Below are 24,207 nucleotides of genomic sequence, written 5' to 3' on the forward strand. Positions count from 1 at the left end.
GTTTAATCTAGAACCTGTAAAACTACATCAAACGGCAGCGTCCCTAGAGGGAGGGGGGGGAGGAAACAAACAAAAAAAGGGGGGGGACATGATTTCTCTTTAAAAAAGGCATTTTGTGATCAGAATTAAACAAAAAAATAACCACTCACAAAACCGAGGTATCAGTACAGTTATATACAAATTGTGTGTGTGTGTGTGTGTGTGTGTGTGTGTGTGTGTGTAAGAGTGAGAGATGGTGGTGGGTTTGCTCAGTGTGGGGGGGGAGCCCAACCACCCCAAAGAGGGATTTAAAATACATTCTCGAGTGGAGATATGACAATGGAAGATACCCAGCTCAAGGGGAAGGGGAGGCAAGGCAGAAGAGGTAACTGCAGCCAAGGTCCCATTTTTCTCTTGTGCTTTGGAAAGAGGAGGGAGGATGCTGGCCTTTTCAATGGGGAAGATGGGGGGGAAAGGCTGTGCTCTCCTTCAGGAGAGGGGTAATAAGGGCTCCCTTCCACCTTCTGTGGTAAGCAGTGGCAGAAAGCTGCGAACATTGTACCTGGTTAGGGAGAATCAAGACAACCGCTAACATCCCTACCACAGAACTCTACCTCCCGTACCCCACACATCGACATGGCTCCTGCGTGCACTCCCTAGCAGTGGAAAGCTTGGGGCAAAAAGCAGCCCCCCCCCCCCGCCCCAGCTCAGAAGCAGCCCTAAAGCAAGCTCTTTCACCTTCAGAGTGCTTGTCTGGAACATTCAAAGCTACCCTCAGGCCCGGGGGGGGGGGCGTGCCAGCGTGTGGCTTTGGAGAAAGAGAGCCCCTAATATTCTACATTTAAGTCTGATGACCACATGCTGGAAGTTAGCACAACTAGGAGAATCTGAGAGAGGATGCCCTTTGGATCCAAACAGGGCCGCAGGGCACCAACACAGCTGATGGAACAACCACCTAGACCAGGGCACTAAGTGGAGCAGTCAAGCCTGTCAAACTGAAAAACGGAGCTAGCCCTGTAAGCAACTCCCAGAAGCCCCTGCCGTTTTAACCTGTCAGCCCTTGGGCAGCGCTCTCAACTGGTATGAGACTGAGGATACAGAGGGAAACATGGGCTCTAATGTGGATTTAACCTCATACCCCACCCCAACACCCGCTCTGCTCCCCCAAAAGGGGAAGGCAACCATGTGCATGGCTAGAATCTCCCATTCCGAGTGGTCTCTTTTGGGGGGGGGGAGGGAGATGACCTAGCGGAAGAAGTGGCGAGAAGAACCGGTTGGTGGACTTTCCCCTTCCCCTTCCACGTCCAAATGGAAGAATGGAGCAGAGCAGGGTCCAAAAGCAGGGAGGAGATCCCAAGCCCCCCTAAACCTACCACCCTCCTTCACTAGCCTGACTAGGGAAGCCCAGAAGGGGAGGCATCTTTAAGTAATGCCCACGGGAAAGCTCAGCCTCCTCATTGTTCCCCCCTGCCCCACCTCGCCCGGCATTTGTAGACCAGGACCCGAAACCATCACCAGAATACAGACTTCAGAAGGAAAAGGAGGGCACGCTCATGAGAGGCACTGTGGGAGATGAAAAGCATGGGGGAGAGAGCTCTTGCTTGGGAGGGGAGTCAAATTTTTTTGCTGTGTTTGGTAATTTAAAACCCTGCCTAATGTGCAACAAAAAAAGGAAAAGTACCATGGTCACCACGGAGACCAAAAGGGATGCCCCCCAACACCGTCGCTATAGAGACCAACAGCCCTTGGTACACTCCCACTACTGTTGCCACGGAGACCGGCCTGGTGGCTGCCAGCCACCACCCCACGCACTGTGTCTCCATGGAGATTCAACAGCCAGGAGAGGGCAGAGAGGGGATGTCCCCAAACACCACTGCTGCCACCCCCCTTTTCCTTTCCCAACCTCCCCCGTCCTGCACCAGGGTATCAAAAAATAAACCCTTCCAGAGTTAAATTGCAGCTTTACTCCTAACCCCACCCCATGCGCGTGCAGGCCGGGCCCCCCCTGGGGGCTTGTTAAAGCTTCAGTTCATTGGCGATTTTTGAGGCAATGTTCTTGAAGGCCATGGAGGTGCCGGATATCCGCTTGAAGCGGACGCCGTTGAGCGACAGGCGTGGGAGTTTGCACACCTCCATCTCCCACTGCACAAAGGCCTCGTGGCCCGGTGCTCCGTGCATGCACAGAAGCATGTACTTCTCTTGCAACTCGCACTGGCAGTTGTTAGCGTCCAGCACTTTCCGTATCTCCTTCATCATCTCGTTGGGCTCCATGGAGCTCGTCGTCTTCATGCTCCAGGTGAACCGCAGCGAGCGTGGCTTGGCCTCTCGGTTCTCATCACGTTCTTTGTCCCCGCTGCCGCCTACCATATGGGGCCTGAGATGGAGGAGAGGGGGGGGAGACAAACAGTGAGGGAGGAAGGGAAGGACCCCCCCTCTGCTTGGCACCCGTGCCCTGCCCAGCCCAATTGGCAACGGAGAGCTAGAAGAAGAGAGAGCGAAGGGGGAAGTTAGAGAACGACAGGAGAGGGACACACACAGGTGTATGGAGAAGATGGAGAGGAGAGGCCGAGGAGCAGCCTGGCCCTGCTGCAGAGAGAGACAGAGTGGAGCAGAGTTTCCCCCAGGCACTGGCTGCATCTCACCTGAGCGTCTCCACACGGTCTTTGCTTTCGGGCTCATGCAGGTTCCTCAAAAAAGAGTGGGAGACAAGATGTCAGGTTCCCTCAAGTTAGCAGCACCTACCCCTGAGCTCCTTTCCTTCAAAAATGGGGATGGGTGGGCTGTGTGGCTCTGGCACTGAAGGGTATAGCCTAAGGTGTAATCAGGGCATGCTGCTGAGTCAACAGGCTACTGGCATGCAACTGCAGACACCATGGTGGGGGAAAGGGAAAGAGAGCTGGTATCTGGCCCTGAATATGGGATGAAACAGCCCAAGGTGGCACCTCTCCCCCAATCCTGCCCCACAAGCAGAAGCTATATCCAAGCAAGGGGTGGGGGAAGAACTGGCATAGTGGTGGAGAGGCTGAGCTGTGAACCAAGAAGCTCCTAGTTCTCACCCAAACTGGCTAGTTGGGTCTTAAACCAACCACTGTCTTCCCAGGCCCTCCCTCCCAAATCTACTGCTCTGGCCTATCTTGCCAGGTGCTGAAAAGATTACCAAGGTAACAGATGCGAAGGGCACTTTTAACATGGGACCAAAAATCTGTTCCAACACACGCTGGGTGTGTTCCTCTGCCCTTCTCCCCACCCTTAAATATGCCCTCACTCCAACCTTAGGCCACCTGCCCCCCAAACAAGGCAAGACCTCTCAGACCCCATGGGCAAGGGGCGTTCACGATGGAGCGTGGGGTGGAGATCAGGGCCTTTGTCCAGCCCCTGCAGTCTTTGACAGCAATCTAAACACAGTTGCCTGGTCATGATTCCTACTTTTCCGGCTTTATAAGCTGGAATGTTTTGCGATGTCTGGAGTTGTTTATGAACGCTGCTGTATCATAGGATTTGGGTTCTTAGAAAAGGTTAACAGCAACTGGGTTTTGAATCAGTCTTGAGTGGTTTTAAGAATATTAATAAAAAAAAAACACCCAACACTGAAACTGTTTGTTACCGATATTCATGACCAAGCGCAGTACTCACCATCAACATAATTCACATTTTTTAAAATCCACATCTAATCAGCCATCACTGAACTGATGCCTCTTTCAATCCCGTCCTAGGAGCCACTCCTGCCTCCTGGGGGTGGAGAGGGGGGCAGACTTCTCCTGACACAATCCCCCAGAAGTAGGAGGAAAGCTCAAGGGAGGAAATGCCCCCCTCTTTTGAAGCAGCAGAACAGAACTGGGAGGGATTTTGCTCTTGTACATCCTCCTGTCCTTAAACACGTCCCCTCCTCAATCAATCTCACAGCAAACAGTTCCACAGATAAAAGAGGCAAAGAAAGATGGATTTGCCAGGGCAAAGTGGCCACCCCTAGGACTTCTAGCCAATTGGATGGGGAGGTGGCACAACTGTGTGTGTCATGTGTGTGTGTTTTAATTTGTTAGCCGCCCTGATGGCCTTTACGGGGACAGAAAGGCAGGGCATACATTTAAATAAATAAATAAATAAATAAATAAATAAGATACCCCCAAACAGGATTTTAAAAAAATCAGTGGCTAGAGAAGGCAGGGATTCTTAATACATACACACCCCTCATTACTGGAAGCTTCATCTAAATATGTGCAGAGATTTGCACATATTTCAATAGATACAGAGTTGCTTCCACATCCATGAGAACCAGCCCTTAAACAGTCCGTGTAGGACAGGGGAATCGCCAACACCATGAGGCAAAGGGCCGGTCTCCTCCAAACTGTGCTCCAAGCAGCCTCCCTTGCGTGCCAGACTTGGGGGCCATGCAAACTGCCAAACCTCTGCCCCCCCTTCCCACTCCACTCCACTCCACTCCCTGCCCACCCTGAGCCCTCAAGGCAGCTGCAAGCAACAGAGCACAAGGCCAGCCCAGCTCCTCCTGACAGCCACCATGCAGGGAGAAAGGGGATGAGATGAGGGGAGGGGGAGAAAGGAGGAAGGGTCCTCCTGAAAAAGCAGAGGCCCAGCCTGGGGAACCAGGGAACAGGGAGAGCACCTTTCAAGGCACAGCGTTTCCTGCTGCAGAGGCCCACCAGGGTCAGGGCCGGCAAGCGACCTTCAAGCCCTGCCCTCCCCCCCACCCCCCAGAAGGGCCTGAGCCAATGAGTCCCCCCCCCCATTCCGCCCTCCCTGGGCAGGGAGCTCACAAGGTCACCGCTGTCCCTTGGGGCCGGGGTGGGGGGAGTCACACATAGACACCATTAGCAGCCAGGAGGGAGGGAGGGAGGGAGGGAGCAGAAGGAAGCCGGCAGGGAGGTTAGTACCGAACAGGAGGAGGACAGAACAAAACCAGAGTGATGAACGCCTACCTTCTGGCAAACCTGAAAGACAGATTTCTAAAAGAAAAAAAGGGGGAAAAAACGGTGGGTGGGTGGCTGAGCAAGCGGGGGAGTGTGAAAGTGAACGAGCAGGCCGGGGACCCCACCGCCCTCCCAAATTTTGGGGGGGGTCACATAAAAATGCTTGACTCCTGACTCCAATGTTCCTGGGGGGACCCCCCCCCCACATCCTTTGCCACCTTTGCTCCAGACAGAGACCGGACTGAGGGGCGGGGGTGGGGTGCGGGTGATTCCCCACCGCCCAGACTTCTGCTAACCTGCAGCAAAGATAGGAAGAGGGGCCCGGAAAGTGTTTGCCCTAATCCTGCTGACTCTCTCCACAGAGCAGGGGACAGAAATCGGGGGGGGGGGGCTGGGGAGGATTGGCAGGTGGGAGGGGTAACATTTACAGCAGAGAGAGAAGGGGTGGGTGGGGCAGGAGGTGCTAGGCTGTACAGAATGCCCCCCAACATACATCAACCCCCCCTTTATCAAAGACAAAAGGCTTTCGAGAAGATATGCCACCCTCCTCCCCACTGTGGGGGGGGGGGAAGGTATTTTTAAAAAGTAAATCACATCCACAAAAAGCTGCCTTGAGGGGCAGGGGGGTCCGGCGCCCTCCACTGGAATACCAGAGGGTATTTACAGGGCTTGGTGTGCATCTTCCCCCAACACCCCCCCCCATTATAATGTGCTGCTTGAACAGAGGATGGAGCACACCCATGAAGATGGCGGCTTCGCTCAGCTCTTTCTGGGGTCAAAGGACATAACCCACCCCCAAATCTCTGCACTAGTCCACTAAATCATTGACCCCTACTCAATAGGATGCAGACCTCATGGGTCACCCCCCCCTTTTCTCCTCTCTCCCCTCCCGCAACTCAGCAGCAGCGGCTGCCCCCTCCCTGCCCCCTGAAATTCTGGACTCCACATTTGCGCACGGGAGGACCCAAGTAGGACGGCTGGAGCACTGTCACCCTCCACAAGCAATAATCTGCAGCAGCCTCCTTGGAAGGAAGCCCCTGTGCTTTGCGCCACAATTCAATTCTGAAGTCCTCCATGTCCTGCAAATAGACACTGGGCTTCCCAGCCGGGCCCAAAACCCAGGAGTCCTCGGGAAGAGCAGAGGAACAAGGCAACCACTTGAATCTGCAGTGCGGCTGTGTGCTTACTGACACTTCAGGGGGTACCTGGGGAGTTCTTCAGAATGCCAACCCCTCCTAGTTAGCCTTGTCTAACGTGTGTCTCCCCTTGTCACTCTTCTGTTCCATCCCCAACAAACCCTGGCTACCCGATCCTTGATCGACTGACCCCGATTCCAGATCTCAAGCTGGAACCCACTGCCCTCGGGGTCCCTTGCTAGCTGCACATTCCTTCCTTGTCTCCCTAGATGATGTGAGACTCTCCTTTGCCCTTCAGTTCCACAAGAAGCTGCGTGAATCAGTGCTGAGAAGCACGGGGATGGGGTTTTTCTCTCCCCACCGTCTGCTACTGCAGCAAGAATGCTGCCCAAGCTGACTCACGAGGCTAGTCTGCCTTGAACTCGCCAGATGCAGCTGCAGAAAGGAGGCCCCTCCCTGAAGAGCGGCTGACACTCCTGCCCTTGGTTAATACATGCAGCGGTGGGGGTGGGGTGGGGCAGGAGAAACAGGTTGTGCAAGACACTGAGCTGTGGTTACAATGGGGGGAGGGGAGAGATTAGGGCACTGTAGGGGGAGCAATTCCACATACACACGCAAGGGAGCGCATGCATGCTAACCATCACTCTAAAGAAAATCGAGCTTGGGTTGAGGTCCTCTCATCCATCCCTCTTCCCCTCTGCTGATCGGAACTGCACTGCCCCATGAGCAACACTTCCTGGAATTTATACTAAACAGCAAGGAACTGCAGCAGTATATACGAACAGGGCTAAGGAGCAGGAGCACAGGACCCCACCCGCCATTCCACCATCAAGGTAGCCACAGGGTTCCCCACATGCCACTTCCCATCTCACCTGCGCACGAACTTGGAAGTGAACTTGCTAAAGAGGCTTCCCGAGGCGCCCCTCCTGCCTTGGCTGTTCCCGGAGGGCGAGGCGGGCGTGAGGCCGTAGGGGAGGTTCTGCTGGTCCCGGACCTGCCGGAGCTGCCCGGCGTGGAAGGTGCTGCGGCTGGAGACTCCCCGGGGGAAGTTGGTGCGCTCTGGGAGGGCACTGCTGATGTTGTGGGCTGAGGGGGAGGCAACAGGGACCCTCTGAGGTGCAGTGCTGCAGGGTGGGAAAGGAGCAGAGAGAAGGCGGGTCAGGGGGGGGGGCTGCTTCCCAAGGAGCAGGCCGATCCAGGAGCTGGCAACCCCCACGGGGCTCAGGCTGAAATGCAGCTCTCTGGCCAGGCCTGCACGGCCCCCAACCGGTTTTACTTGCTCAGCTTTTTCTTGGAGAATCCTGAGAACTGTAATTCTACAAGGGACAAGAAGACAGCGGTTGGAGGGAAGGGCCCTGGGGATTCTGCGCAGCCTCTCCAAGCAGCAAAACCTCAGGGTCCCTTAAGAGGAAGAGAAGCCACACTGAACTGGCCTCCAACTGGATTGCCTCCATAGCGTAGCTGGGGCCTGAAGTGAAGGTGCCGTTCCCAATAAAGCTCACGAGTGAAACTGAAACATCACAGGAGGAGGAGGAGGAACCAACACACACTCAAAAGCCTCCTCCTCAAGCCGGGCACGCTCCTCAGAAATCGGGGGCGGGGGGGGGGCTGTGCTTGGACTTGGTCAGTGGCTGGTGGTGATGACCAAGGTTGCTGGCACCAGCTGAGAGAGAGGGGGGGCAAAGGGCTCCTTCTTCCCAGGGCAACTGCCAAGAGGGGCTCCAGTGCCCCCTTCGCTGGTTTCCTCTGCTGTTCACTACTATCCATGAATACTGAGGCACAGGCCAACCACCAGAGGGGGTGCAGAAAGGGGAGGGGCCTGCAGAAAGGGGAGGGGCCTGATGCAACCTTGATCTCGTTGCTGCTGCTGACACTGAAGACGATGCGCCAAAGATCTCTTTGCCCGTGTTTTAAGTGGTGCAGAGAAAACCACTCAGCTGCATCGGAGAGCCCTGGAATCACTGGCTGTGCCGGAGGCTGGTTCTCGCTTCCTGTCCTTCCCCACTGACCTCCCCCGCCCCCCAGTACTCTTATTGCAGCTGCCACGCCCAGAAGAGGAGCTCTTTTGCAATTCTCCAGGGCATTAATCCTGTTTGCAGGGTGTTTTGGAAGAGAATTTGAACTGGGTCCTCACAGGTACCTTAAGTTCACTGCCTCTGGCTGTCACCCACTGTGCCGCTCACCTCCAGGCCTGGGTCGGGTGCTCTGGGGGAGGGCACAAGGGTCTGGCTCCAGACAGGGAGGAGGGGCAATTTGGAGGCACGGAGAGGTGCTCAGCCGCCCACTTGCCTGGGTCGCTGCGCCTCACAGTTACTGTCGGAGGGGGGCAGCGTGGGCTTGGAAGGGTGCACCGAGGCAGACATGGATTTCTGGTGCTGGCGCGGGCGCGCGGAGCTCACGGCGGCTGAAGCTGAAGCAGTGGAAGCCCTGGAGCCTGGAGTGGTTAGGCTAGGAGGGGAAAAACAAGCAGGGAGAAGCACAGATTTAAAGGGAGGGGAAAGGAAAGGGACTGAGGCGGCCGGCTGTATCCGTAGCTGACCCAAACAGTGCCAACGGCCCCCTCACAGGTCCTCCCAGCTAAAACGGAGACCCCCATCACCCCCTCCCATCCACAATGCTCCCAGAGCAGCCTTGACTATGAGTGGGACAAGGAAGGCTGCTTCAAAACCTCCACCTTCCCTCCTTCCACAGCTTTGGGGCCAACAACTCCTGCTGCCCAAGACTCACAAGCCCTGCAGTACCGCCAACCGACTGCCCCTACCTATTAACATGGCAGAGGCGGGGCACAGCCCTGGCTAAACACAAGGTGAAGGGGGCTGAGTAGTTCAGGCAGGCGATGCCGTGCAACAAGCACCTCATATGCTTTATCTTTCCTTGTCGGGGCTAAAGCCCTGAGCGGTGGTGAGTCTTCAAGCTATCCGATTGGTGGTTTGCTAATTTGTAACTAACCCGTCAAATGCAGTCACCCCTCCCTGCTATCAATCTTTCCACTATCTACTTTGGATTATCTAGTATTTTTCTGCACTTTACCCCCACTCGTGCTTTCTGGAAGAAAAGGGGTGTGCGCACGTGTGTGTGTGTGGGGGGGATGCCCTCCTCTTTCCTTTCCTTCCCTCCTCCAATATAAGGCCTGACAGCGGAGGCCAGACTGGAACTGACAAAATGTACCTACCACCTCCTGCCCTGGATAACTCACAGGCCACCCAATACAAGGATTATTTAACTGAAGAGGGCTGTATTTGTCCTTATTCAACAAACCTTAACCTTTTGGACACACTTTCTCTTTGGAGAGCAAGATTTCTCCCCCTCCCGCCCTTTCACCACGGATACAGCCGCATGTTCACATCCCGGGAGGGAAACAAATATACAATATACAACCCAGTATATGTGTATATGGGGCAGGCACAACCTTAATGCAGGGTAGGAATGTATGTGGATGGAGGGGAGGTGGAAGGGTGGGGATGCATGGCCATGGGAGATCCTGACAAAGCCGTGTTTGTCAGGCAGAAAGAAAAACAGGGGAATGCACATGTGCGCGAGCATGTGTGAGATGAATGAGAAATGGCAGGTCGCAGGGCCACTCCTTGGTCGCATCCCAAGCAAAAGGCAACATGGGGTGAGGTTCAGTCTGAGACAAATCCTCGAACTGTGCATGTATAGGGTGGGGGCAGAGTGGAAGCAGGGGCCCTACACAACAGACCTGCATTGGGGGGCTAAATTCAGCACAGTTGTTGCTGTGGCTGATGGCCCTCTGCCTGGAGCTCTGCCCCAGAAGACTACAGGTGGTGGTGGTGGGGCTACTCTGATAGAAGGCTCCTCCATACGTCAAAATCCCCTGTGGTTAGACCACTTGCATGTAAGAGGGGAATGTTATCACTCTAGCATTCCCTCTGATGTGGAAGCTACTACGTGCAGCAAGCTTCTGGGAAGAAGACAGCTGGTGTGATGCAATGGCTAAAGTGACGGAGTAGGGTCTGGGCAACCCAGCTTCCATTTCCCGCTCTGCTACGGAAGCTGGCTGCGTGACCCTTGGGCCAGTCACACCCTCTCAGCCTAACCTACCTCACAGAGTTTGCAGTGAGGAAAAAAAATGGCGGCGAGGAGAATGATGTAAGCCGCTTCGGATCCCCACTGGAGTGAAAGGCAGGGTATATATGACATTTTTAAAAAGATACCTATTTCTAGCTGTCTAGCACATTGTTATCCTTCCCTTCCTCCAAGGGACTCAGTGCAACATACATGGGTTTCTCCTCCTCCATTTTACTCTCACAGCCATCCTGTGAAGTAAGTTAGATTGAAAGAGCAGGACGAGCTCATGAAGTGAGAGCTTCATGGCAAAGTGAGGATTCGAACACGGGTCTCCTAGATCCCAGTCTGGCACCAACCACTACCGAAGACTGGGTCGCGAAAGGATCGTGGAGGAAGTCCAATCCCACAAGCCTTCTCTCCTGGTCTGAAGCGGCACAGACGCAGTGGTCCGGTCGGGAGAGAGGTTTACCGTTTCCAGTGTGAACGAGGACAGAGCCGCATCCCCGCAAGGAAAGCTGCTGGGAATGAATCCTTGCCCTTGCTTTGCTTCTCTTCTGACACGGGAAAAGGACATCTGAATGCCCTTCAGCCATCCCATAAACGCTGTTTGAGGGCTTCCTAGGAAAGGAGGCACTCACTCCCAGGATGGTATACAAAATGGGTGTGTGTGTGTGGGGGGGGGGAGCGGAAGGGCCTACCTCCATGAGCACCTCCCCTTTATGAGCCGACAGGTATGGGAGGCTCATTACAAGGCTAAACCTGCGCAGCCGCTACCGGCACATGGAGGCTTGTACTTATCTGCAAGCACAGTGAGTCGGGGTATGTGTGGGAGCAATGATGGGAGGAAGGGCTGGCTACTCGGTCCTGGATGGCTCCCACACTTAATGCAGCTGGGAGCATGCTCTGTGGATAGGATTGGGGCAAGGAGGCCTGGGCTTGGTGGGGTAACTAGAGGGGAAGGCAAAGGCCAGTTTCTACCTGGAGGTGCCTCTAGCCTGGAGAAAGCTGTCGCTCCCCATTCAGAGAGTGTAACGCAAGTCACTGCTGATGGACCGGACAAGAGAAGGGTCCCAAACCATCCCTCATCCTGCTCTGACACCAATCGGCACAGAGTTTACCACCACAGTGCGTTTAATATGCGGAGGTGCTCTGCTATTCTTATGCCCTCATCACAACGCATCCGGGACGTGTTTCTGTTCTTTCACGTGGGGAAAGGGGGAGGTGGATGGGTGCCCATGACTAAGCAAGCACCTGAATGCTGGGTAAAGGGCCAAGGGCATACTTAGCCCCCAAACTAGTATTTGTTTTCAGCCTCCATAATTCTCAAGGCTTCCTCTGAAAAATCCTGAGAACTGTAGTGTGGCAGGCATGCCGATACTGCATTGTACCTTTCAGGGAATTACTGCTAAAGCCATTTAAAGCGGGCTTAGTAGAGGAACTCAAATTGGGGGAATCTAGGGAAGCCAAGGTGGTGGCTGCTCAGGAGGCGAGCACCAAATTGGCAGGAAGGTGGCTCCAGGGTCAGCCTCTGGCATATCCAGGTCAAGGTGATGGAAAGACTCTTCCTTGTCCGAAATCTTGGACAGCTGCCTCCAGGCAGACAATACAGATCCAGACAGACCCATGGGTCAAGACTGGGCATAAAGCAGTGGGGGCCACTGCAGAGAGTGTGTGTCTTCATCTAGCTGGTATTGTTTGAATCAGCCTGCGGCCCACTGGCCCTCAAGGTTTGGCCTTGGCAAATATTATCTGGCAAAATGTCTTCATTTTGGACACCACAGAGGCATGCTGCCAATGGTGTTCTTTTCCCCCATGGCGCATGAAGCTTTATCGTGATGCACAAGGGGAAAACCGCCGCCATTAACAGATCTGTGGGGTATGACCCTTTGCACTGCTTTAGCTTGCAGGCGGGAAGAACTACTCCCCGACACTGCAGAGCCTTTGGCACACAGAAAACTAGCGTGTCAGGGAGAAGGGTAGCATTTGAACACGCAACCCTCTTTCAGAGCTGCACTCTCAATTTTAGGAACGGTTTTAGCAAGCAATGACCAGTTTTGTCTATATCAGGCTTCTAAGTCCCATGGCAGCAAACAGCAGCTTCCGAGGCTACTGAGCTGGGCTCGCCTGGGAAGTGGACAAAGCCCAGCCCCCCCCCCTGCAAAGAGAGGACCGGCCCTTACAAAGGCCACGGGAAGGAACAAGCAGCAAACTGGGTGCAAACTGGCACGTGCCCGCAATCCACGCTTGGCGGCCTGTAGACGGCGACCTGCAGAATGGGCACACGCAGGCGCAGAATTTCTCCGCCACGCAGAATTTTAAAATATTGAACTAGACTGGTTGACGCTCTGCTGCCTCAAACCCAAGGCCCTGCAAAGCGCTGCCTCCGAACTCCCCCACCCCGAGTTCCCATACCTATCTTTGCCGTTCTGGATGGAGTTTTGGCCCAAGCTGGTGTGCTCCAGCATAGGTGAATTGCGGCTCCGGTTCGTGCTGGTCGAGAGGACACTGTTCTGCAGGGGAACACAGACGCCAGTGAGCGGGACCCTTCCTCAGCCCAGACCCCTCAGATCCCACCGAACAGCAGCGGGCAGCAGCAGCACCTCTTTGATTAGAGATTAGTCTTTTTTTTGCGGAGGGGGGAGGAGAGTTGCCAGTTTGGCCCCAAAGAACTTGAAACCGCCAAGGAAGGTGTTCCTTCCTCCTTCCTTAAAGGTTTTAAGTTGTGCTGCAAGCAGCACATTTCAGCCTTCGTTTGCACACACAGAAAGTCCTGCTGCACAAATATAACATTTCTGACATGCAAAAAAACCAGAAAAGCACTTTAAAATGTGCTTCTGCCAGATTTCTGAACCGACAGATGGCCATGCAGGGCGGCAGACGTATGGCTGCACTTAACCCACCCTGTGCTCCGCATCGCATGTGTGGGTCAGCCCATGAATCGCCTGCTGGTTCCTCCTCCCGCAGGGCCTGCAACTCAGTGGCCTCGAACCCCTTGCTTTGCACGGAGAAGGTCCCAGGTACAATCTCTAACACCTCCAAGTTAAAGAATCTCACGTAGGAGAACCTTGGGAAAGACACTTCCTGGAAGCCGCTCTCTGACCCAGAAGTGGACCCCCCCCCCCCCGAACTATACTTATAAGAGCTGGCCGTATTTTATCACACAGCGAAGACCAGACCGGAGAACCCACATCCCCAAGCAGCAAGGAGGGACTGACTGTGGAGGGGGTGGGGGTGCTCTTCTTCCTCTCAAGGCCGGGCAACGGGCTGGCCGGCACTTTGACGGTACTGCTGGCCTTGCGGTCCCGCTCCTCTTCGGGCCGCTTGTTCTCCGCATTGGCTGCCTGCGTTTTCTTGGAGTACGAGGTGGACGTCGGGATGGTTGGTACTGTTGGAGGGAGGAGATCAAAGCGTTAGCAGCACAGGGGCGCGCAGTCTGCTGTGTGCACCCCTGCTCAGGCAAGCCAGGGCATCACAGCCACAGAGCAGGAGTCAGCTCGCCCTTTAATGGGTCACCGAAACCACTCCAGAATTTTCTGAGCCCCGAAAGTGGAATCAAATTCCAACTGAGGAACTTCAAAAGCTGCAACTACAAACTATGCAGAGCAGGAGGTTTTTTGTTTAAAAGAACAGGGTATGATTCTAGCCCTCACTGTTGTCCGTAAAGACTGAAATGTACAAAAAGAACAGGGCTGCTCTGGAGACCAGCGAGGAACGAGAAGGGGCCTCTAGTTCCTCGCACCTTCATCCATTGTCCCACAGGATCCCCACTTATGCCTCCCCCCTGGTCAGGCCGTCACCCCACCTACCACCAACCCAGCAAGCAGAATTAAAAACACAAACGCATTTTAGTGAGGGTGTCTTAACTACCTAGATACTACCGGTGTCTATCCATCTGATCGGTTGCTAATGTTGAGTTGGTGGGTGAATGCAAACTGAGGACATTTGTACGCATTCGCTGGATGTCATGAAGAATGCTCACAAGCACGCACCACCAACAGGGGGATTCCACTCATTGTCCGGACGATGTGTACAGTTTCTGAGTGATGCAGAACACTTGACCATCAACAGGCTAACTTGCATATTGCCTGGTCTGTGTTCAAATTCCCCACTTGGAGGCTCTGCACAATCACCTGTCTGTGTGCACAACACTCTCGCTGTCCAGTGTGACTTGGGAGGGTTAAGCATGTGGATCAAAAAATGGATACAATTTTATTTGCTTAATGGGTGCGTCTCCTTCATGATGCCCAACAGACATTTTATATGAATGTTAGAAAGGCCCTGCTAGACCTGAGCAGAGGCCCAACTAGTCCCAGCGTTCTATATCTCCCTGTGGCCAAACAGGGGCTTCTGGGAAGCCCACCCACAGGGCAGACAGCAATACCTGCACACTGCTCTTTACCCCCTTTGCTGTTGCTGCTCTGATACATGCTATCCCTGGAGCCCCCCCCCCCCCCCGGACCTATCTACTTCCAGGAATCTGTCTAGTCCCCTTTTGATACCTTTGCTTCTAGCCCCCTTTTAATGCTAGTAGCCACCACTGTGCCTTCTGGCAGAGAACTTGAATTATGAGGCAGGTTAACCAGAACTTTATTTTGTCTATCTGTGCATCAACTTTATTATTTGACACCCAAGTTCTAGCACTATGAGAGGGGGAGAAAAAATTATTCACTTTCTCCATGCCAGGCACTGGCTCAGATCCCAGTCTTTGCTGATGAAGGACTTCCGTCCGTGGAGTGTGACTTTCCTGCCTCCCTCCCTCCCTCTCCTTGCAGCCCAAAGCGCCCCTGAAATGCTGCTTCTGGAGGAGGAAGACCTCCTCGGTCTGTATGGGAGGGGGGGGGTCTGAGGACTGCTGCAAGATTCTGGGGGGAGAGGAGGGGAAATCAGCAAAAACAGACAGCAGAAATGAACCATCAGCAGAGACTCTGCCTTGTTGCTTTATCTACCACAATCTATCATGTCCTGCTCAGGCTCCACCCCCTCACGTGTGTGTGTGTTTCCTAAACTGAGCCTCCTAGCTGTTGGGTCTTTCCTCCACCTTTTCCAGCTCTCCGTACCCTTTTCACGATGCAGTGACCAGAACTGTACGCAACATCCCAAAGCATCAGTATCACTGACCATTTGATTCTCAGTCCCTTACTTAAACCAGCATTTTCCTTGTGGGCCTGCACTCGTTCTCTGTCCCTTTCCCTCCAGCGTGAGGCAAACGCTCCTCAAAAGCTGCCCCGGAGATGTCAGGGGACTCACCCTGGTCGCTGAAGCGGCGCTGCTTGGGGTTGGCCGATACGCTGCGCTGTACCTTGTGTGACGGGGAGGGGGCGGTGCTGTTGGTGAGGTCGGGTTGGGGTCGTGGCTTCAGGGTAATGCTGTCGTTGTCGAGCTGAAAGAGACGGCATCGGAAGGTGGGACGGGGGCTCGGCCTATGAATAGGGGCTCACGCCGCAAGGCACGCCCACTCTGTGCTGCCCTCAGTACCCGCCCCCCCCCCCCAAGCATCTATGGAAATATACTTTTCGAAGGTCATGGCCACGGTCTTGTCACAAAATGTCACCAGACGACAGGACACCAACCCTACACCTTAAAATTATATAATCTCTTCCCAACTGTTGAGGAAGAACCCCAGATGGTGAATGCTCTGAGGACTGTGTTGAAGGGGACTCCCCCTCCTTGAGCCTCAATAAAAAACGCTTTTCGGAGGGTTCCGGCAAATGTACTACCAGGGACTGCTCATTCAATGTAACCTTCATCATTTGTATGATGTTTCAGATAAACTAAGTGCTGCACACTGGATCGGAAGCGGCAGAGTCCCTGCCCAAAGGCCTAAAATTTCCAGTCCAAAGCTGAACTGGTTCCCCAGTGTATTGCCCCCCTCATGCAAATCATATTACAGTCATTCGCTAGAGAGAGGTGAAGAGACACAGCAGTTACGCTGCCCTTCTATCCAAATAGGGTTCCCCAGGAAGCAAACATTAAAACACGAAAAAAACAATTTAAAACAACATTTAAAAACAATTTAAATGTGAAACAACATGTATGATTGTATAAAAACAATTCAATAAACACACACGGCCGCACAGGGAAAAGGGCCAACAATAGTTATTGGGGAGAGGGGAGATGGCAAACAAAACCAAAAAGTCTTCACCCACTGATGAAAGACAGCAATAAAGGGGGATAAGATTAATCTCCCAGGAGAGGGAATGCCAAAGTTTTGGTGCCACGGCAGTCTGTTTCCACACGGAGACAGAAAGAGACACAATCCTGGCGGCAGGAAGCAATACAGCACCAGCTGCAGAGATGGCAGTGGGAGACGAACGTGTCAAGATGCTGCTGTGGTCGCCAGGAAAGGTGGCATGGTAGAAAGTACGCTTTCACACCGAGTTTCATTTCCAGAGGGCTGAGATACGCTCAGGAGCTTTATACCAAAGCCTTTTCATGATGGGGCTTTGAACGACAAAGAAAGAGCTCGACACGGTAGAGGGGAACTGCTGCAAATGAAGGCTTGGAGGGACCCGCAGACGCCTGTGGCATGGTATTCAGAGAGGTGAACAACCCTGGAGTCTGTGGTTTGACGTGTGTGTGAAGTGCCATCAAGTCACAGCTACGGATGGTTGCCCTCCCCGCCCCCACACACAGGGTTTTCAAAGCAAGAGATGGTTTGCCATGGCCTTCCTCTGCATAGTTACTCTGGACTTCCTTGGCGGTCTCCCACCTAAGTACTAACCAGGGCTGACCTTGCTTAGTTTTTGAGATCCGGCTAGCCAGTTTGACACACCTCAACAATCTCTCCCGCCAGTGGCTCAATCGACTCACCTCTGAGTTTTTGTATCCTAGCAGCAGATAGGTAGCCATGACTTCGTTATACTTCTGGCTGACTAGCGAGTCCTGGATTTCCTCCCGTGTGTATCCCATGGATATCATGAGCTCTGGGGGACAGCACAGGGGAAAGAAAAAGTCAGAGCTCCTTCAATGATAAAAACGCTACCGAAAATGCTGCCTCGAGGATGGGGAGCTTTGGGCTGGGAGGCAGATCAAGACCCGAGGTCACAGCCACAGCTTCTGCCTGCGTGGTTCTTGGGCAATGCTCCCCGCCCCGCCCGCCAGCCCTTCCTATCCCATTGCCCCACCTGTCCGCCTGGGGTCCTTGTAGTCGGGCAGAGGCTCCACGTAAGGCTTCAGTTCGTCGTCCTCGTGCCCCACATTCATCCAGCGGTCTTTCATGATTTGCTGTTGTGGGGGGAGGGAGGGGGGCAAGCAGACAAGGGAAGGAGTTGAACAACGTAAACCAGAGGGATCCGGTGAGGCCAGACTCTGATGGGAGATCCCCAAACGCTTCTGCTGAAGTCGAACCCCCTAGTATTGCCATGCCAGATAGTTTTTAAATTGCAACTGCACTGGCTAAATAAATAGGGCTTCACTGCCCTACCCCCTGTTCAGTTATATACATGATAAGACGCAGAGTCAGACCACTGGTCCACTCGAGCTCAGTACTGCCTGTCCTGTAGAGCTGCTGGAAGTCAGGGTGGGTCTCGGGCAGAGAAACTGAGAGCCAGTGTGGGGCAGTTTTCATAAAGCCAGATTAAGATCTGGGAGACCTGAGTTCAAATCCTCTTCAAATCCTCTGGGGTTGGACTAGATGACCCTGGAGGTCCCTTCCAACCCTATGATTCTATCATGGAAGCTTGCTTGGCAACCTTGTGGCCAATTGCCCTTTCTCAGCCTCACCTACTCACAAGGTAGTGGTGGTTGTGCAGATAAAATGGACAATGGGATAAGAGGAAAATCAAGGCACAAATATTTCAATAAATAAAATTAAAAATGCACTAGATACAAATGGCTTTCCAACTACTTCCTATCCGAGACCCAGGGATCAATCCGAGGACCTTCTGCATGCAAAGTCTGACCTCAAACGTTGGTCTAGGATGAGGAGGCAAGGAATCTCTCCAGGCCCAGCCCACTCTGCTCTGAAAGCTGCTCAAAAGCAGGGCGGAGAGAGGAAGCGGGGAATAAGCCCTTACTTGCCCCCTCAACTTCTTTCAGGGCAAGATGGCAGAAGCCTTTCAGCATCATTCCACCGTATGGATTGACAGCTCCCTTTTTAAAAACCTCAAGTGCACACTGAGGCCGATGCAGTAATTAGAGCGTAACAGAAAAAAGCAGACCTTCTCCCCCAGCTCTTGGTGGCAGGTCTGGACTTCCAGTTACCTGCTAACTAGGGGGCGCTGGGGGAAGGGAAAGATATCCCCAGCAGAGAAAGGAGAGAGATGGATGTCTCCCTCCAAAGAATGCCCATGGCTGATTGGAAACCTCAGTTTGCTCTGACCACATGCCAAGATCCCCCCCCCCCCAGTGGTATATTCCTCTCCCGCCCCACTCATCCATCACACACAGCCTCTTCCTTCTGCTCTGGAGGACAGCAGGGGTCCTTTTGCTGCCTCTCCGCCAATGTGGGAACATTAAACAGCCCCCCTTTCAAATCAAAGAGGGCCCTGCATCCCCATAGCCAGTGGCTAAAATTATTCCTGGCAGGGAGAAAACAGCAGGGGCATCCCCATGCCAGAAAACAAGCCGCTCCCTACTCCCCGAATGAAGGAGAAGGCTGGCGGGGCTGCTTAAACAGCCTACCTACACACACAAAAAGGCAATTTTGGATGGCAGGGGGCACTGCAGCCCAGCCAGACAAAGTCACGAGCCAGGAGCTGGGAAGTGAACTGTGGCCTATTCATGCTAGCACGAAGAAACGGAGGGGGAGAGAAAGCAAATTAAAAACAGAACATCACAGAGAAGGACAGGGCTTCCCACGTTGCCAAAACTGTGGGAAACTGGCTGTATCGTTTAAAAACCAAAAAGGAATTAATAAGAATTTTTCTTTAAAAAGAAGATACAGGCAGGGACAGAAAGAGTGGATCTACACCACAGACTAGCAAAGAAGATGACCAAGGAACAGTTTTAGGTGTATCTTTTTTAAAAAGCAAACCCCTAGAACTGTACGTGTGAGTGAATTGGCTGAATGTTTATCATATGGCAGGAGTAGCTGCTGCCTGCAGTCAGGTACAGAGCCAGTCACGAGTCAGAATCTGCAGGATCCTTAATGCATGGGAAGGTTTTTAAAAAGGCAAACATGTCATGATTGACAGCATTGGAAGCCCACTAAAATAAATGGGCTTAGGCTGGAGTAATTCTGCATAGGGTTGCACTGTTAATTTGTAAGAAATGTAAGGGTGGGGAGAGAGAGAGAGAGAACACTATGCCGGTTTGAAAAATGGCCTATGATGAAATTAAATTCTAAAGAGCTGTAATCTATTCTTATTTATAACACCGGTTATGCAAATACAAAAACACACATGAGTGAAAAGTACACAAACTCACAAGCGATCGAATAGTTCTTGGCTTTCATCCCAGATCTGGTACAAGCTTTTTTAAAAAACAAAATTAGATATACACACACACACCACAGAACCCAGAACAGCTATAAAAGCCAACAGTCGGTTAACGGGTGGCTGTGGTTACTATGCAGGGCAGGAGGTGGCTGCCCCTAAACAGGGGATTGGGGTGGGGTGGGGGTGGAGACAGCAGCTGCAAATCCTTCTGCCTTTGCAGAGGGAAGCTGCTGCTACACGAGGGCCTTCTCGGCTTCGTGGAATATTTGACCATGGAAGAAGCAGAGGCAGTCAAATGACTACAGCTGATTGGTCACCTGAGCAATGTCCAAAGCTACACTGGCCCCGTGTTAAAAGCACTTAAGAGATGGAGGAGGTCATCACAGGCCTTTTAGAGGCAGAGACTGCTCAGCAGACACAGCAAGGGAAAGCTCCTCTGGCATCTCAAATCGAAAGGCTGTCAAGTTAGCAGGTGTGGGGATGGGGTTTTTCTCTGCCCGGAGAGCCACAGCTTGTCAAGGAAGACGATACTGATGTATATGGACCAATGGCCAAATTAGTATAGGGAAGCTACTTACGTTGATCTTTCTCTCCCCGCCAGATAGCAGATTTTATTTGGCAGCCCAACCCAGAACTGCTGCTTTGAGGCTACACAACAGGGGAGGGTATCCTTGCATTTCAGTTTTGTCATTTTTCTGACAAAGAAGCAGCTCAGATGCTGGTGGGAAAGCAAAAGCCGATCAGTGGATGCCAGGTCTGCTTACCTCTAAAGTGCCTCTTTTGCTAGGGTTAAGGATGAGGAATTTTTTCAGCAGGTTCTCGCAGTCTGTGGACATGTAGAAGGGGATCCGGTACTTCCCCCTCAAGACCCGTTCTCGCAGCTCCTGCAGAAGGGAAAGGAAAGATGACGCAACAATTCCATTGATGGAAGATGCCATGCACAAACATACACAGGCTTATGCACCCAGGACAGCTAAAAATCTGTATTACTGTAGGCTAGAGATGATCCCCCTTAAGATAAACCTGGGAGAGTTACTCCTGAGACATGACTGTCTGAACAAACCTTCGGAAAGGTCAGCTATTCCCTTAAACCCCTTACCTTGAGGTTCTGCCCATCGAAGGGCAGCGAGCCGCTAACCAGTGTGTAGAGAATGACCCCCAGGCTCCAGACGTCCACCTCGGGCCCATCGTACTTCTTGCCCTGGAAGAGCTCGGGCGCGGCGTACGGGGGGCTCCCGCAGAACGTGTCAAGCTTGTTGCCGAACGTGAACTCATTGCTGAAACCGAAGTCTGCAATTTTAATGTTCATGTCGGCATCTAAGAGCAGATTCTCTGCCTGCAAAGGAGAGGAAACTTCAACTCATGGAAGGCAACAACAAAGCTCAGCTGTGCTGGAGCATCTCGGGGGGCTGAAAAAAGCCTGCAACGGCTCACGGCTTACCATGAGAAACAGCAAATGGGAACACAACAGATGGGAGAAATTGCATACAAAAATTCTCTGCAAGTTAGTGTAGCTCTGCTGGCCTAGGACTGCTCTTCCTATTATGCCGGACGTTATTCCCACTTTGGGTGTGCAGACCAGGGTGCATTCATTTACTGTACATGGAGTAGGGGTAAAAATGGCAGCCCTCTTTTGTCTTGTCACAGAGTGCTTTTTGATTCTCCACCCACTGCACAATTTTGGGAAGGTACATTTGGCAGGAAAGTGATAATCTCAAACGAACAAAGACAATATGCTGGCCTCTGTTCATTATACCATCCTACTGTCCCCTGAGAGACCAAAAAAAGTCTCAACTATATTTTACACTAATGCTTTTGGTTGATTGCGATGGTCCCCCTTTGGTTCCCCTTTGGGAAAAAAGGCTGCCTCTGACTGCCATCTGGCTCAGTCTGTGCACCACCTCCCTGATTCCTTGACACGGGGTGGGGTGGGGAGTGGGATGAATGGACAGATGGAGAGAAAGGGCTGCTACGTTTTACCCCCTTCAACAGAACAGGCCGTTTTGCTTCAAAGCAAACATGGTATTTTTGCTTTTGGGGCTGAGATGTGCAGGGGGGAAAAGGCTCTCCACAAACTAGCAGTGCCGAAGCCAATTTTTCATCCTCCTTCTTATTACAAGGACCCCTCCCTAACGGACTCCTTGAGATGCAATTCCAGAAAAACGACGCTCACAGAACCGCACTGGGAAGGATGAGATCAGCACAGAGCACCGAAGCGCAGTTCAATTCCCCACCCAATCTTTTGACAGTTGTTACCCTCCGGTTTTCAAGCTTCTTTTGGGAAGTCATGAGAACTAGACGCTTGCTGCTAACCCCCACCCCCCTCCCGCCCAGCGAAAGTTGCCTACTGCCTCCCAGTTCTCATTGGCACAGGATGGATGGGGGATGAGCAGATGTTACAGCCTTCCCTGACCCAAAGTGCTTTTTTTAAGGTTTATACTTACCTTCAAGTCTCTATGTACAATAAATTTTTGGTGACAGTACTGCACAGCAGACACTATCTGGAAGAGAACAGAGAGGTCAAGGGGCGGGGTGGTTTCCACACCAAGCGGCTTCCCAACATTTACTTCTCGTCACCTAACACTTGGGCTGCTCAAGTGCCTTCCCCAGCTGTTCAGGAGCCACCTTTCTGGGATGCGTCCTCCCGTGCGCACGCGCGGCACAACAGCACGGGGCTTTCCTGCAGAATCAGCACCCAGGAGGGGAAGAACCACGGAACCAGCGGCACCCATGTGGGCTGCATTATTCTCAAGCACATGTTCTCCTGGACTGCTTGCTTCCATGGAGGCAGAGACCTTTGCCTTATGGATGGGTAGGCCGGCAGGACGGGATGGCATACTAAGGGATAGCGGCATCTGAGCAGAGGTCCCCTTTCCCACCACAGACCTGGAGCTCATCTGATCTTACTTCAACTGATGCACAACTAAAACTATGGCACTTGTTACTCCCTTCCCCCCAGGCACAGTGAGAGTCATGAGGGGTGTGAGGGGTCTATCCACGCCTGCCAACCCGAGGGTTAAGTGCAGGGTTCCCCGACATGGTGGCCACGAGTGCCGTGGTGCCTGCCAGCACATGCCTTGGCACCCGCCAAGCTTTCCAGAAAGTGGGCAGGGCCACTGTAAGGCAGGGCTGCCTTCGTTCAAATCAAAGGGTTTCCCACTGGAGGGTCAAGAGGACTAGTAAGCATCAGGATTGCCTTAGTCAGTGTGTCGTTCCATTCCCCCTTCAGGCTTTCTGCCTTCCCAGAAGGTATGAGGAGGAGCGTATGCTTCCTGCAACAGCCATTTTGGATCTGGCTCCACCTCCTGCTGTAGCCATTTGGGGGCGGTGTTAATCATCCCCTCTCAAAATTCCAAAGATGTCCACAAGCACCTGGCTAACAGGAACCTACCTGCTCAGAGGCAGTCTACCTTCTGGTTACCAGATGCTGGGCACAAATAGCGGGGGTACAACCGCTGCCTTCAGGCCTTGACTGTGAGCTTTCAAAGGGCAACCCATGGTGGAAACTGGGTGCTGGGGTAGACGGGCCTTTGGCCTGATCCAGCCAAGGCTCCCCTTCTGCAGCCATCACTCTCCAGTTCAGTTGCAGGCCAGAGTGGAAGAAGAGCATTCCGTGCAAAGCAGCGCTGCTGCTCGTTTCCCACTCCCGGCAAGCCAGACCACCTGTGGCGCTGCCTTGGGGCAAGCCTCCCACCCTCTGCCCAGTTTCACAAGGATCACAGAGCACTGCCCAGACCCTTACAAGCACAGCTGCAAGGGCAGAAGTTCACTGTTCCTTTCAAATGAAAGGAGAGACTGGGAAGAGGCTCAGGTGCTCTGCCTCCAGGACGTCAGTTCTGCACCTGTGTGCCGGGACTGCAAAACAGACACCACCCTCTGATTGTGCTCAGCCACTGACAGGGCACCATAAAACGCCGCAGTTCTTTGCAGCTGGAGGATGAGACGACACCAACCTGTCGGAACTTTGCCCGTGCTTCCTTCTCTTTCATCCTTCCGTGGGCTACTAAGTAGTCAAAAACCTCGCCTGCAGGGGCATGAGAGAGAAAGAAGGAAGTATTTGGAGTCAGGATCCCAACAGAAAATGGGGGTGGGGGGATAGGGAGGAGAAATGTGACAAGCCCCAATTCTTGCTGCTGGAATCAAGTCCTACACCTGGGGGGAAGCGTGGTTTATGCAAAGGATGAGATAAACTTATTCCCAAGCGCGCCTTACAGACTGACATGTTTATCATGACATAACAGGAGATTTTCATGAGCTAGGCCTTGCTTCATTGCAGTGACGAAGCGGGTCGATCTATAAATGGGCAGAATAAGCAGAACAGCTTCGGAGACTGGGAGGTGGAAGTGTAATTACAGAAGAGAAGGCGAAGCGAGCTGAGAGAGAGGTGCGTTATCTTATTACGCGGAGCACACAAGGAAACCAGATCTGGTAGAAAGGGTAAATGATGCCCACCAGAGTGGGTGCGGACCACTCCTGACCAGCGGTGAGTGGGCAAGGCAATTAGAAGACTGCACATAAACCTCGAATGAAGGACGACTACTTCATGTGCTGACTTAGCTGATCCCAGTCTCCACTGAACCCTAGTCCGGCAGTGTCAAATCTGCCTATGAATTCCAACTCAGCAGCTTCATTAACACTTCCGTACCGGCAAACACACACACGCAGCATTAAAGATAGCAAGCTCTAGTCAAGGGGCAGCTATTTGGAGCCTGGTGGGACAACAGGAGAATCGACACCGCTGTTGGAGAGATGAGCAAGACG

General features: G+C 52.9%; 1 protein-coding gene across 7 annotated transcripts in view; it reads right to left on the reverse strand.

The window, feature by feature from the left end:
- Positions 1-762: 762 nt before the first annotated feature.
- Positions 763-24,207, reverse strand: part of MARK2 (microtubule affinity regulating kinase 2) — a 128,026-nt gene continuing 104,581 nt past the window's right edge. For 4 of the 7 annotated variants that reach the window (XM_054993366.1, XM_054993383.1, XM_054993417.1 and 1 more), the window contains exons 6-19: positions 23,400-23,470; positions 21,891-21,947; positions 20,546-20,782; positions 20,211-20,330; positions 17,194-17,293; positions 16,880-16,992; positions 15,317-15,449; positions 13,285-13,454; positions 12,482-12,579; positions 8,330-8,488; positions 6,913-7,164; positions 4,914-4,940; positions 2,622-2,666; positions 763-2,353 (exon numbers count right to left, since the gene is read on the reverse strand). In XM_054993366.1, coding sequence (XP_054849341.1) covers positions 1,996-2,353; positions 2,622-2,666; positions 4,914-4,940; positions 6,913-7,164; positions 8,330-8,488; positions 12,482-12,579; positions 13,285-13,454; positions 15,317-15,449; positions 16,880-16,992; positions 17,194-17,293; positions 20,211-20,330; positions 20,546-20,782; positions 21,891-21,947; positions 23,400-23,470 — 1,940 coding nt within the window. In that variant the 3' untranslated portion in view covers positions 763-1,995. The remainder of the gene's footprint in view (positions 2,354-2,621; positions 2,667-4,913; positions 4,941-6,912; positions 7,165-8,329; positions 8,489-12,481; positions 12,580-13,284; positions 13,455-15,316; positions 15,450-16,879; positions 16,993-17,193; positions 17,294-20,210; positions 20,331-20,545; positions 20,783-21,890; positions 21,948-23,399; positions 23,471-24,207) is intronic. The other 3 variants (XM_054993400.1, XM_054993392.1, XM_054993408.1) reach the window with 3 other exon arrangements.

This window comes from Eublepharis macularius, chromosome 1, assembly GCF_028583425.1.
Source record: "Eublepharis macularius isolate TG4126 chromosome 1, MPM_Emac_v1.0, whole genome shotgun sequence".
NCBI lineage: Eukaryota > Metazoa > Chordata > Lepidosauria > Squamata > Eublepharidae > Eublepharis > Eublepharis macularius.